The sequence below is a fragment of the Chrysochloris asiatica genome, unplaced genomic scaffold (assembly GCF_000296735.1).
Source record: "Chrysochloris asiatica unplaced genomic scaffold, ChrAsi1.0 scaffold00172, whole genome shotgun sequence".
Taxonomy (NCBI): Eukaryota; Metazoa; Chordata; class Mammalia; order Afrosoricida; family Chrysochloridae; genus Chrysochloris; species Chrysochloris asiatica.
The window spans coordinates 227,651-242,464 of NW_006408690.1; the positions used below are offsets into that span (position 1 = coordinate 227,651).

The window sequence follows — 14,814 nt, forward strand, 5'->3', positions numbered from 1 at the left end:
GGTGAGCTTGAACCACCGACCTTGCAGTTCAAATGACTTTGTAGTCTGACGCATTAACCCACAGTGCCACATTAGGGTTAAAGGAGCTCTGGAACGGTAGTGGTTACGAGTCAGGCGGCTAATCTCAAGGATGGCAGTTCGAAATTCCCAGTGGTTCCATGGGAGTAAGATGAGTCTTTCTGCTCCTGTAAAGATTTATAGCCTCGGAAACCGACTCCATGGCATACTACCACCCCCACTGTGGGTTAATGTACTGTACTCTAAGGTCAGTTTGAACCACTATGTTGGCGGTTCCAGTTCACCAGCTGCTCCTTGGAAACCCTATATAGGGCTATGAGTCAGAACTGACTCGACGGCACTTAACAACAACTATATCCAGAAAATGGGTTATCAGTTCCACCTTAAATTACTTACCAGGTAATAAATAGGGATTGGTACATAAATAGCTGGCAGATTATAAAGCACTACGTAAATTTTATTTGTTATTATATTAAAAATTACCTTTCATTATTACATTGTTGTTGTTGGCACGTGCTATCGAGTCGGTTCTGACTCATGGTGGCCCTGTATAGGATTTCCAAGGAGCAGCTGGTGAGCTTGAACCACTGATCTTGCGGTTCAGACCGACTTTGCAGTCTAGCACATTAACCCACAGTGTCATACCAGTGAAAGCAAAATCTGTAATACAACTGATTCTAAGTTTAAGTACTAATGGAGTCACATTTCTGGAGAAAGTTGATACATGAAAAATAATACAAGATGATATGCTAGAGCTTAATTATTTTCTTCGCCTTGTGGAAATGTCTCAGTATAAAAGAGGGCTTGGTTGCATCATCCTGTGATATCACTGTAGAGACTAAAACTCCCAACCATGGATTTAAAGTGATAGTCACCCATTCTTTCTGGGTAAATTTCAGACAACTAAATTCGAGTGGAGAGATGCTGTGATTCAGCTATATCTTACATGCTTTATAGCTTCTAAACAGGTTTAAATGGTAATACCAATAAGACTGGAGTCCTGGTATGGTGCTGTGGGCTAAGGGGCTGGACTGCAAGGTCGGTCTAAACCATAAAGTTGGTGGTTCAAGTTCACCAGACACTCCTTGGAAACCCTATACATGGTCGTTATGAGTCAGAACCGACTCAACATCACTTAACAACAGTAACCAAGAAGACTGCCAGACAATTCAATGTTACTTGTGCCAACACTAAAATCCCCTAAGCACACATAATACTAGTCAATTTCGGGGTGAGAAGGATGAGGAAAATTAGAAACATGGCAAAAGGAGGAGAAAAAGAAATCCAAGATGATTGTTGTGGGTAATCTAGCTAGGGTTTTCTGACAGTAACAATTAGGAGAGTGGTATAGAATTTTAAATTGTAGACAGTCAGGACTGTAGAATACATTTTAATGCCTATTGTTGTTGAAAGGAGCTCTGGTGGTACTGTGGGCTAGTCATTGAACTCCCAACCACAAGGTCAGTGGTTTAAACCCACCAGTGCCTCCGAGGGAGAAAGATGGCGCTGCCTGCTCCTGCACAGATTTACAGTCTCAGAAACTCTATAGATAGTCCCTATGAGCTCTGGTAGCGTAGTGGTTATGAATCGGGCTGCAAACCGCAAGGTCAGCAGTTTGAAACTACCAGCTGTTCTGCAGGAGAAAGATGAGGCTTTCTGCTCCTGTAAAGATTTACAGCCTCGGAAAACCTGTTCAGGGTCACTATGAGTTGGAACCGACTCCCACAGCACATAACCACCAACCAGCATCTCCATGAGTCGGAACTGATACGATGACAGTGGGTTTGTTTTGTGTTGTTTTTTGTTGCTCAGTTGGTTCTGACTCATGGTGAGCATAGGGTTTCTAAGGCTGTGACCTTTTGGAAGAAGTTTGCCAGACCTGTCTTCCAAGGCACGGCTGGATGGGTACAAACTGGCAACTCTTTGCCACTTCACCATTCGCACCACTGAAATACCTGTTACTTAATGTCAAACTATGTTTGTGTTTACTCATAAGTTTCATTTAAAAATTATTTTCAGGGCATATTATGAAATTCTATAAATTGTGTACGTGGTAATGTTAATAAATAATATTCCTAATTTAAAAACAAGTAAGATTGGGTTATTGTCTCAAATTTACTAAGTCTTAGTGAGAGTAGCTGGTGAGTTTGAATACCCAAGCCTTGTGGTTAGCCATCCAGTGCTTATCCTAGGGTGCCACACCAGTACTCCCATCGTAATCATACGCAATATAGTAAGGCTCTAGGAAACATATAGGACATGACTCCAAAAACCAAACTCCCTGCCATCAAGTCCACTGTGACTATATCTACCCTGTAAGACAGAGCAGAACTGCTCCAGAGGGTTCCTGAGATGGCAAATCTTTACAGAAGCACTGCCACGTAGAGCAGTTGTGGGTTTGAACTGGAGAACTGGTGGTTAGCATCCCAATGCTTAACATGCTGTACCAGCAGAGCTCCTGGACTGTAAAGACATCTCTATGCTGGCTGGCTTTTTAAAAGCTATGCTTCCATAAAACCAAAGTTATTACTCACTAAGGAGCTATGAAGGAAACTCTAATTAGTGAGCATTTGGTTAAATGAATAAAATGGTTTACTTTCATTATTTTTTGAATCTTTACATACAGAATTATCATAAACCTATGGGGTACCACAGTATATAAGAGTAGAGGGCTTGGTATCAAAGTCAGACCACTGCATTGCACAACTCTGGGGGGGCACTCGTCACAATGTATTCAATATAAATACCCTGTGACAGGTTGAGTCAGAGAAATGTAGACTCCCTGTTTCTGCCAATCATTTTCTTGTGATGTTGTTATTGTTAAATAAGCGTCATGGAGTTGGATAGTTTCCAAGGTGCAGCTGGTGGGCTTGAACCACCAACTACCAACCTGCGGTTAGCAGACCAGTGCTCATCGTACAGTGCCACATCAGGACCCCAGTAACATTAAGGAAATGATTAATCTCTTTATGGATCACAACAGACCAATCCTATTGCACATGGGGTTGCCATGAGTCAGGCCAACTGGACAGCAGTTAAGAATAACAACAGCATACTTTAACGTCTCATTTATAAAAATGATGATAGTATTAAGGAAATATATCATATCCCCCTTAAAAAGGCATGTCTTAAAGTTGCATGGTAATTCTAATGAGAATTTGTTTTATTTTATTATACATTTAACCACCACCTCAAAATTATTATTCACCCATTATTTTAGCACACATTTATTAAATGCCTTTGATATGTGAGGCAGCGTCCTAGGCATTAAAACCTTGGCTCTCATGTAGCTTAGGCTTTAGATCTGGAGATAACTGTATATTAAAACATATGACATATGACAAGTGGAAACAAGTGATAAAGAGAAATAAAGCAGCTTCAGGAAGAAGAGAACATCAGGTTCTGTGCATGAGTTGTTGTTGTTAAGTGCCATCGAGTTGATTCCGACCCAAAGCAACCCTTTATAGTGTTTTTAAGGAGCAGCTGCTAAGCTTGAACCACCGACCTTGCGGTTCAAATGACATTAAGTCTGATGAGTGGAGTACCTGTTTTAGATATGTTGGCCAGAATAGGTTGCTTTGCTACAGTGACATTGAGCAGAGACAGAAATGGAGTCAAAGATAGAGCCTTGTGAAAATATCTGAGCAATGTGTTTTGGAGCAAGGAACAAGCAAGTGTTAAGGCCCCGACGCAGAGTACACTGGATTTTCTGGGGAAGCAAGAAGCCTAGTGTGGCTGAAGGAAAATCTGTACTAGGATGATTCTAACAGGAAATGACATCAGAGGTGGCACAGCAGTGTGGAGGCAGATCACAGAGGGCTTTGCAACCAAGGCAGGATATGGAATTATATTCTGGGTAACATGGGAAGTAAGCAGAGAGTTCTGATCAGAAGAGTGAGCTGATGTGATTTACATTTATAAAACACCACACTGGCTCCTGTGGAGAGACCATCTGGGACGTGCAGGAACATACAAGGGGGCTTCAAAAGTTCATGAAAAATGAAACTTTTCCATTAAGTTTTTGAAGCTACCTCGTACTATAGATTAAGATGAGAACTTTTTTTGTTTTGTTTTTCTATGCATGTAACTACCATGTCAAAATTATTATTCAACCATTATTTCAACATTTATTAAATGCCTTCTACACGTGAGGCATTGAGAACATGGATGTTAACAACAGATATAAAACCTTAGGTTCTGAAAACGTAATAGGTATTGTATATTGTGGCAGACTGCTTGTAATTTAAATGACTTTGCCATATTTATCATTGTAGATTGTGGCAGACTGCTTGTAATTTAAATAACTTGGCCATATTTATCCCAGGATTTATTTTAAGACATTTGAAGATGTCTTTTCTTTCTGCCTGAGTTATATTTACAAAGAAAAATGTTTTTTAAAAATAAAGAAAGGTAAATTACTAGTTATTAAAGCTGTTTCCACTGGTTTTTGATACAAGTCAATCAACAACTGGCTTGCTGGTCTCAGAGGGCAGTGATTTATTGTGTTAAAATCAAAATTAAAAATGGGCACTAAATGTATCAAGGTTAAACACACACACACATACATATACACATACATGTATTACAAATGGAAAAATTGGGGCATGGGTAAAGGTGATGTTCAGCAACACAGTGAACATAAGTTTATGTTACTGAACGTACACATGAAGAATACTGAAATGGCAAATGTTTTGTAACATATGTATTTACCACAATATAAAAAATTATTTTTAGAAAGAGAAAATTGATACTAGAAATATATTTTAAAGACAGTTAAAACCTTATAGTACAGATAGAAGCACTGCTCATGAGATTCAGATTAAACATTTTAAAATCACAGTATACCATGTCTGTCTGTTGAACTACAGTCAGGTGCCACATAACAGCTATTAGGGCAGTGTCTGGCCACTTATACATCTGTGGTCCCAACCCCTGGAAAGCCTCATATACTAGAAATTCGAAGTACACACAATGGTTCATAATAACAAACAGGTGCTACTTTTGGGTGTGCATCAAAACAATATTATTATTGTTACTGCATTATAAAAGACGTTTTAATGCATTTAATGCGTTTCTTAAATGTTTTATGCATAGGAAGGTACACAATATACTAAGAGAGACATTTGTCTGACACTCCATATGAATTGTACCTAGGGGTTCTGATTAAAATACAAATTAGACTTAAGGTCAGACTTAGGAATGGAACACAATTGTAATCTGAGGACTTCCTGTTTATACAAGGTGGCTTCAAAAAGTTCGTGGAAAACTTCCATGATCTCTTAATTACATATTTCTACCAGCTTTTCAAAGCCCCCTTGCAATACAGTGTATGTACAACATCCAAATCTTATAATGTCCTATTTCACAGAATGTATTATGGGTGTTAGTGGTGCATGGTTGTAGAAATAACACTTTTCTGCAAAGATTTCTTAAATATTCATCAGTAGTGGACCTGTGCATGAATATAAATGAGCTCACCTATAAACGGGATAGACGCCAAGGAATCGGCAGGCGGACTGGTACTTGAGGCCTTCCTTTCCTCCATCCTTTTTATATGGACCTCTCGACGTGCATCATTGGGCAACCAGCAGGTAGTATCTGACCCAGTGTCTTGGTCATTGACTGCCAAGATGTATGACTGATGCCTCAAAGGCTGTGGTGTTTGCCGACCAGATGGAGGCTTTTCCCGTAGGACAACGGTTTCTTTATTATCTATAATACTTGCTTGCTGAATTTCTGCCTCTTGTAAATGTAAATCTTGATTCCTTTGACTGACAGATAATTCAAAGTCTGAAGCGCCAGAGTTCTCATTCTGGATAAGCTTAGCAGAAGCCCCAGATAAAGAGGGGGATTTCGCAGTCTCCACTTGGTGATCTGGGGCACTTTCTGTTCTTAACCACGTCTGCTGATTTGATAGACTGTTTTGATGCAAGTGATTCACTGGTCTTTGGTCTTTGATAGAAACAAATGAGTTCTGGCTAAATGATGGTTTGGGGACAAATGTAGAAGGCGCTTTCAGAGAATTGCTTCGAACTTTTACAAGAGGTGACCTGTCTTGTGAAATACCTCGAGGCAGTGACATTCCACAAGTGGTTTGAAAATTTCTGTTGGACTGTAATACTTTTAGATCTGGTGGAATTTTTTTAAACTGAGATGTAGATGCCATTCCTCTGCCACTTACTCGTCTATTGTCAGAATTAGCAATATTGGGAGCCACAGTAAAACTTGAACCTCGGAAAGATTTATGAATTTCTTGTTGCCTAGGTCTTTCGTAAATACCCCGTCTATCGTCTTGTTCAGTAAATCCACTCCATTTATAAGTCTGTTTTCGCTCTCCATTTGAATCAGGGATTTGACCTTCAGAATTGGTACTGTCTACGGTTTCACCCTGTCCCCCGATATAATCCCATGAACGAGTTCTATGATTACTAAAGCTAACAGGTGGAGATGTCAGTGCTCCTTGAGAGGCACTTCTTGGACAATACTTCATTAGCACAGGATCCTCCAGTCTTTCCTGGGATACACTGCGTTGCCGGATCTGAACAGATTGGGGCCCTCTCTCATGGGAGGTGCTTCTACGTCGTACCTGCAAAGTAGTGCGATTCGGTACCACCTGGTTATAATCTGCTGTGCTCTGCGATGCTGCTCTTAAACTATCCAATCTTTCCTGAATCGTCCGACAACCTATGTGCAATCGTCTGTTATCAATATACTCTTTGTAAGTTTTATAGTTTTTCCAGTCTATGTGCTGATGAGCATTTGGAGAATAGTGATTAACAGGTACAGAAGGAGAATCTGCAACTTGAGGTCTACTGCTTGAGAGTCCTTCTGAATGTCCACTGTAATTTCCAGATTTAAGCAAAATTCCAGAAGGCTCCAATGACTTGGAGCCCGTAGTCTGATGAATCAGATGGGCAGTGGGAATTGACGATGGTGGTGATGTAGTTCTTGACATGAGAGAGGTCTGTTCATTTATGCCATACCTCACTTCTTCAGTTCTATGTGAAGGACCTGCGTGGTTGTTTCTATTGGACAATACATCTACAACCTTCTCAGAAGGTACAATGACAGTCCTTACACTTTCATTGCAAACACACACTGCTGTGTTTGACTTTGCAACATCGGTTGGGGATGGAGGCACTTGTATTTCCATTCTATAGGCCCTGCCAGGTTGTGATAGTACTGGTGTACTGGTTTGCTGTTTGCTCAATGAAGAGTCTGGAGGAGATATTTCAACTGGTTGTGCCATAGCTGAAGGAGCAGATGTCAGCCATGGATAGCAAACTGGTGGAGGTTCAGGAATATTCCGAGCATTGCCACTGTAGGCTACATTGCCTTTCAGGTAGGCATCTTGAGAATATGCCTGTATGGGAATGAGAAAAAGGTGTCATTTAAGATTCACTAAAAGGAACAATAACTGCCATTCTTGTAGCTCACTATTTTACTTTCATATGCCCAACCTTGTTTTTGAATGATGTTCATTACAGCACGCATGCAAGCACAATATAGCGGTGTCCCACAAATTTTGAAAAGAGCTAGTCTCATAAAAATCAAACAATAAATTGTAAAGTCTGTAACAAAAGTAAATTACAATCATTCATTTTCTCAAAATATCTGAAGCGCACGATTTCTCCAACCAACTAGGTATAACCGTGTTGCTTCTAAAAGTCTCCCATTCAAGCTTTATAATACAGTAAGGATTTTTTGGCAGTTGACAGGCTAAATGGCTGCTTAATAAATCCCAGCCCAAAATAAATAAATAAATGATTCTTATCTCTTTGCCAGAGAGAAGGTGACAATCTTAAAAATCTTAACCAAATACATTTTTATTTTTAGCACTACTGCTATCATATATGAATAGAATTTATTGAATAGTGTCTCATCAACTAAATACTACTGAGTTCCTAAAAATAATCCACTCTGATGAATTAAGTACTTCAACAAGCATGCTAAATGTTTTATATTTAAAATAAGATAATAGGTATGTTTAAGAAATTCGATACATAAAGAAAACTAAAAAAGCAGGTTATTCAACTCTCTGTAATTTGTATGCTTTACATTAAGCTAATACAAATGATATGTCTTGAATTTATGTAGTCTCTTTTAGTTATTCTAAGGAGACATCTCTCTGTTACCAACAGGCAGGCATGCAGGCATCGACTACTTCAGAAATCATCTAGCAGTAACCTTAAAAACTGAAGAACTGAAATTAAATGCAGATACTCTACAAAGGAGAGCTAATCAATGCAGCACAGGACGATGGTCAGCGTGAGACACTTAGGTGTGGAATCAGATTACATACCCTCCCCAATCAAAACAAGTTTTAATTCAAGACTATCGTCACATCCTGTCTTTGCATTAGACAGCTCACAAAGCTCAAGTGCAGCCACAAACAGTAACAGCAAAGTACTAGTAAAGCGAGAGAGTAAGATACTTTAAAAAAATGCGGATGCTAATAAATATTATGCTTTAACAGTTAAGTACAAGATACAAAAGAAAACCAAACAGAAAAAGAAAACCATACATAGCACACACATTCTGCAAATTAGTAAGATGAACACTACGAAGGGATTTTTTCTTAGCAAACTTACAGTTTTAATACATTGGCATATGACAAATCTCTATAAAACATGACTTAAAAAGCAAGGAAATGGCTACTGTGCATTTCTTACCAGTGCTGTGACATCCTTTGTAAACTGTAGCTAGCAGAAAATAGGAAAACATAGTAGAAGCTGCTTACTGATATAAAGACAGAAACATGTTGTCATATTGATGCTGGAAACAGCCAGCTAAAAATACATCTATACTGATTTCTCTGGACGGTACCAAGAGAGGTAAAGGGCAGTGAAGCATAAAGAATAACTTCAATATCCTTCTGAACAGCTTTTTCTCAGGCTTTTCTCTGGTTCTTCTTTGATTTGTCTCTCATTCTTAAAAGCAAAATACATCTGGTGACATGCATTCCTAACAGATATTTCCTTCAATATGCACTGCTGTTTGATAATAGGCTACAAAGCTTCCCTTCCACAAGAGCAACATTGATGTCTCTCATTTCCCCTGAGCTTCTTCCATCTCTGCTTCCAGATGACGAAACGAATGCTCTATTATGCATTTAAAAGAGTACAACCTCCTCCTTCCCCTGTAAATCAGAGCATAACCACAAGCTGTCAGCTGACTGCAGCTGCCTTTACACTTATGATTTGGGAAAAAGAAAGACTTGTCTTATTTGATAGGCTTCACTCAAAAATTGGGGCCCTTCAATACTGTATCTTTTGTATTGTATTATTAGCTTATGAAAACAACTGCTGAATAGACAGTAAAATAAACGACTTCCAATGTAATTTGTACTAACTTGTAATACATATTATAGACTGTATTCACTGGAGAGTCCTTGTGTGGTGCTGTGGGTTAGTTAATGCACCAGACTGCAAAGCCGTTTGAACTGCAAGATCGGCAGTTCAAGCTCACCAATCACTCCTCAGAAACCCTATACAGGGTCGCTATGGGTCGGAACCGACTCGATGGCACTTAACAAGAACAACAACATATAGACTAGCACATATAGACAAGAGCGCAGTAAGGCTTTAAAGCTAAATATCTAAAAGAATACATACATGCATGCCATAATATTTTTAAGGCATGAATGCAGCCAATCAAAATGTGCATTTTGAGTATGTAAATTAACTTAACGAGTTTATCTTTTCACTGCAGATTATATTAGTGGTGGCGGTTATGTGCCGTGGAGTCAGTTCTGACTCATAGAGACCCTGTACAGGGTTTCCGAGGCTGTAGATCTTTACGGGAGCAGAAAGCCTCATCTTTCTCTCAAGGAACAGCTGGTAGGTTCAAACTGCTGACCCTGCGATTAGCAGCCCAATTTGTAACCAGTACGCTACCAGAGCTCCTTGCAGATTATATTAGGGCCAATAATTATCCATGATATGAAAATTGAGTCTGGGTGAGTAGCTGTTTTGTGCAATTTTATTATGTGTCTCTTTAAAAAGGTGGGGGAGGGCAGGGAGGAATTTCTCTATGGTTAATGATGTAAGGAAAGGCTAGTTGGCAGGTTTCTGGATTTTTCAAAACCTCTATTATATTAATGTACACTGTAACACTCAAAGGAAGCACAAACTTAGTCAGCCAATGAACCAATTTTCCCCCCAAGGGTTTTTAAATGATTAAAATTTCAGTTTGAGAAATGTTTCCAACATATACACACTGACACGAAGGGGCTTTAAAATGTTCATGGAAAAATTCCACTATCTTTCAGTTCCATTTTTCCATTAATTTTTTGAAGCCCCCTAGTGTATGTGTAAGGAGCTCTGGTAGCGTAGTGGTTACGATTCGGGCTGCTAACCTCAGGGCTAGCAGTTCGAAACTACCAGCTGTTCCGCAGGTGGCTATGAGTCGGAACCGACTCCACAGTACATAACAACCACAAGTGTATGTGTAAATTATGTATGTAATTTAAAGACTGGAACTAAGAAATACATGAATAACATTTTTATTTATTCATTTTTTTTTTTTTACATATGTGCAGACATCTCTAAGATTCTTAAATAGCAACCCTAAATATCAAATTGTCTCTAATAACGGGTTCCCAACTTCTGGGTACAGTTATGGCAAGGTGTCGTGAAGTACAGACGTATGCACCACACTTTAACAGAAGAGTAAATATACTACACAGAGTTGAGATAAATATGAATTTATTCATCAGCCTCATAGAATTTCTTCACATATTCTTTCAGTTCATGAACACTAAAAAAGCTTGTCTGTCTATTCAGAGTCCTGGTGTGATGCTGTGGGTTAATGCGCTGGATTGCAAGATCGGTTTAAACCACAAGGTTGGCAGTTCAAGCTCACCAGCCGATCCTCAGAAACCCGATACAGGGTCGTTATGGGACAGAACTGATTCGATGACACTTAACAACAACAACAACAACAAATATTTTTATTCATGTATCTGTCTACTTCTCCACTTACCTACCTACCTGCCTAACCAACTAAAGGTTCGTTCTCAAAAAAAGTTGAGAAAGTAATACCATTCCAAAGTAACATCTATGGAAATGAGCAGTTATTCTAAGGCCCTTGAGCTTAGTATACATTCAACTGGTAGGTCACGGATATATCTAGTAGATCTGGAAATCTGTATGGCTATTCTAAGAGGTATGATACACATACAAATTAGTTCCCAAATAGGTTTTGGGAAATTGGGACAAGACAATATGAACTTTCAGGACTCTTTTCCCAGGACAGCTCAAGTGTTCCACAAGAAAACAAACTGTCTACTAAGGAATACTTTACATTTTTTCAAGAAGGGAAGTGCTCGCCTGGGCTTGGGCAAACATTGGAGTGGGTCATCTGGAATGGATCGTTACATCCAGCGTCCTGACCTGAACACGGAATCCATGGATATGGCTTCAAATTCTGGGAAGAAGGACAAACTCTATAGCCTGTCCACAGTTGACCGTGACTGGCATTTTTTTTTCTCTTGAGGGCTTCATAAAAAAGTACTTAATTTTTCACTGAGCCAGCCTGGTCTGACATATCAAAATTTTAATCATCCACTTGGGATCTTTGGATTGTCAGCGGGAACCAATTAAACAGTACAATATATCATTTTACCAAAGTAATTTGTATTCTTAGATTACAACAAAAATTACATCAAAACCATCATGCATTAATAAATTTGTCTGAAATGGTATGACACAGACATTTATAAATCAATGTCATATGACTGGCTTATTCAACTATTAATAATTGTGATTATTTTTTGGCCTGTTAGAAGCCTAAAAAGATACTTCACAATACATGGAGGTGTCTTAACGACATTGGCTATCACTTGAAACTAACTTGTAAAATATGAAAGAAGCTTCCAAAATTTCCATCCCTTCCTTACCCTAGGCAGGGCCACCTTGAGCCACACTTGACAGATGGTTACCTAGTTTTAAATAGGATATTGTTTTGATTATGGAATAGAAACAGTTTATCTGATAAATTTAAAGAAAAACCTTGTTTAAATATCATATTTAAATTTAAGAGTCCTGGTGTGGTGCTGCAGGATAATGCACTGGACTGCAAGGTCTCTTTGAACTTCAAGGTTGGCAGTTCAAATGCAGCAGCTGCTCCTCCAAAACCCTAAGTTGTTGTTGTTAAGTGCTGTTAAGTCCGTTTTGACTCATAGCAACTCATGGCAACCTTCATCTCTCTTAGAAACCCTATACAGGGTCACTAAGAGATGGAACCAACTCAATGGCACTTAACAACACCTCATACCTATGGTCAGGGGTGAATTATCCAATATGCAAGGTAAGCTTTTGTTGTTGTTAAGTGCCGTGGAGTCGGTTCCAACTCATAGCGACCATGTACAGGGTTTCCGAGGCTATACATCTTTACGGGAGCAGAAAGCCTCATCTTTCTCCCGCAGAACAGCTGGTAGTTTCGAACTGCTGTCCTTGCGGTTCACTACTCTACCAGAGCAGCTGGAAAAATTGTCCAGAGCAAAGACCCATAGATGACAAGCAGAAAGGACACTAGGAAACGTGAGTGCTGCAGTGGAAGAGAACAGGTGGGAGCACTGAAAAAAATTGCTATCATTTTGTACTTATGTTTCCCCTTTCCTTTAAGATTCATTGTGTATAATCTCACATTCAATTCTTTCTCTTTGACCACATAAGAACATGGCGCTATAAGCACATGACTAGTGGCATACACAAAGAGAATCGAAATGCGCCTTCAGATTGAACATATCCTTGCACTTGATCATGCTCTTTGTGACTGCTCCTGTCCCCAGAGGCTATCAGCAGTAGTCCAGTGAACTGTGAAGATGTAGCAACAGAGGACAGAAAGAGAATATGCAGGTTTTAAAGTATTAGTTCAAGAAGTAAAACACCCTTAAAAAGATTTGCAAAGGACACAACAAACACCATAAAACAAACGAATGAAATTATTTTCAACTGTCTTGTATGAACATTTTCTTCCCACTATCTCAGAACTGAAGAACAAAATTACATGTTCCAAATCAATTTTTTTTTTACTTGCTAACTTTCTACAATGTGTCTGTGTTAACATCTAAATTCAAATATAAAGAAATTCTATTTTATAAAGTTTACTTTTAAAAAATAAATTTTATGTATTTTTTATTTACTCAAATGTATTTGCTATGGTAGAACCAAATTTTAAAAGTGACAATTTTATATTAAGGTGAAAATGAGAGTTTGCAGGAGATATATAGAAGGATTTGTGAATTGCTGAATCCTGGTGTGGGTTAATGTGCTGGACTGCAAAGTTGGTTTGAACCACAAGGTCGGCAGTTCAAGCTCACCAGCCACTCCTTGGAAACCTATACAGGGTCTCTATGGGTCAGAACCCACTGGAAGGCACTTAACAACAACAATAAAGACAATTTACTTGGATCCACAATCAGCACGCAAAGAAACAGCAGTCAAGAAATCAAATAAGCTATTGTATTGGGCAAATCTGCTGCAAAATACCTCTTTAAAGTGTTAAAAGAGAAAACAAAGATGTCTTTTGAAGGACTAAAGTACACCTGACCCAAGCCATGGTATCGCCTCATATGCAAGTGGAAGCTGGATACTGAACACTGAAGAATTGAATGATGGTATTGGCAAAGGAGTCCTAGTGTGGTGCTGTGGGCTAATGCGTTGGACTATAATGTTGATTTGAACCGCAAGGTCAGCGGTTCAAGCTCACCAGCCACTCCTTGGAAACCCTATACAGGCTCGCTATAAGTTGGAATTAACTCTACAGCACTTAACAGCAACAACTGGCAAAGAATATTAAATATACCATGGCCTGTCAGAAGAATGAATAAATCTGTCTTGGAAGAAGTACAGCCAGAATTGCTCCTTAGAAGCAAGTATAGCAAGGCTTCATATCACATACTTTGGACTAACCCCTTGGAGAAGCACAGAAACAGTGAAACTAGATGGACTGACACATTTGCCTGCAACAATTTCCTCAAGTATAGCAACAACTGTGAGGATGGCACAGGGCCACGAGTATTTAGTTCTGTAGCAATTGAGGTCACTACCAGTCAGAACTGATTCGATGGCACCCAACAACAAAGACGATTCCAAAATTAACTTCCTTTTTAAAACAGAAGAAATCTCTTCTGTTGAAAGCTCACATTTAATGGGTGCAAGTCATTGTACTAGTATCACTTGTGCTTAAATTAGTAATAGCAATATAAAGATAACAGATTTGCTCCAAATACTACATTCACTTCTTGCTTCAGTAAAAAACAAAAACTCATAATGGTGTAGAAAGTAAACATATTTCAGAATATGAAATTGTTGCATCTGCAGGCCCCATAAATAACAAATCCAGAGTCTACTCTGTAGAATAATTTTTCTTTTAATGATGTAAATTATTGGATCAAGGATGATAGACAACACCACAGTAGACCATTTCAAAACTTTCTGGATGGTAAGCAAACAAGGTTTTGAAGCCAGAAGATATTTCTAGGGTACAAAGCTAGGTGCCATAGCTAGAATACATTTCTAGGGTGAAAATTACACGAGGCAGTGGCTCCTATAATTCTCCATCAGGTCAGTAAATTGGTTTTCGCTTGCAAACTATTCAATCCTCAATAATTAATTATATACTTGTTATAGATGGATTTAATGATCAGTGTGTTTTGAATATGATCGGTAAATATGAAAACAGTTTAATTCACAGAGATTGTATGTTGTTATATTTAAACTGAAGACATGGTTTTGGGTTCAGTCATGAACTGGACACATAAATTAATAAAGAACGTTGGTTCTGGAAAGC

The 14,814-nt window shown here is 38.8% G+C and overlaps 1 protein-coding gene across 1 annotated transcript in view; it reads right to left on the reverse strand.

Annotated features, from left to right (window-relative positions):
- The window catches only part of ARHGAP21 (Rho GTPase activating protein 21), a 112,163-nt gene that overhangs the window by 40,998 nt on the left and 56,351 nt on the right, over positions 1 to 14,814 (reverse strand). The window contains exons 6-7 of the mRNA XM_006871650.1: positions 8,691 to 8,720; positions 5,497 to 7,381 (exon numbers count right to left, since the gene is read on the reverse strand). Coding sequence (XP_006871712.1) covers positions 5,497 to 7,381; positions 8,691 to 8,720 — 1,915 coding nt within the window. The remainder of the gene's footprint in view (positions 1 to 5,496; positions 7,382 to 8,690; positions 8,721 to 14,814) is intronic.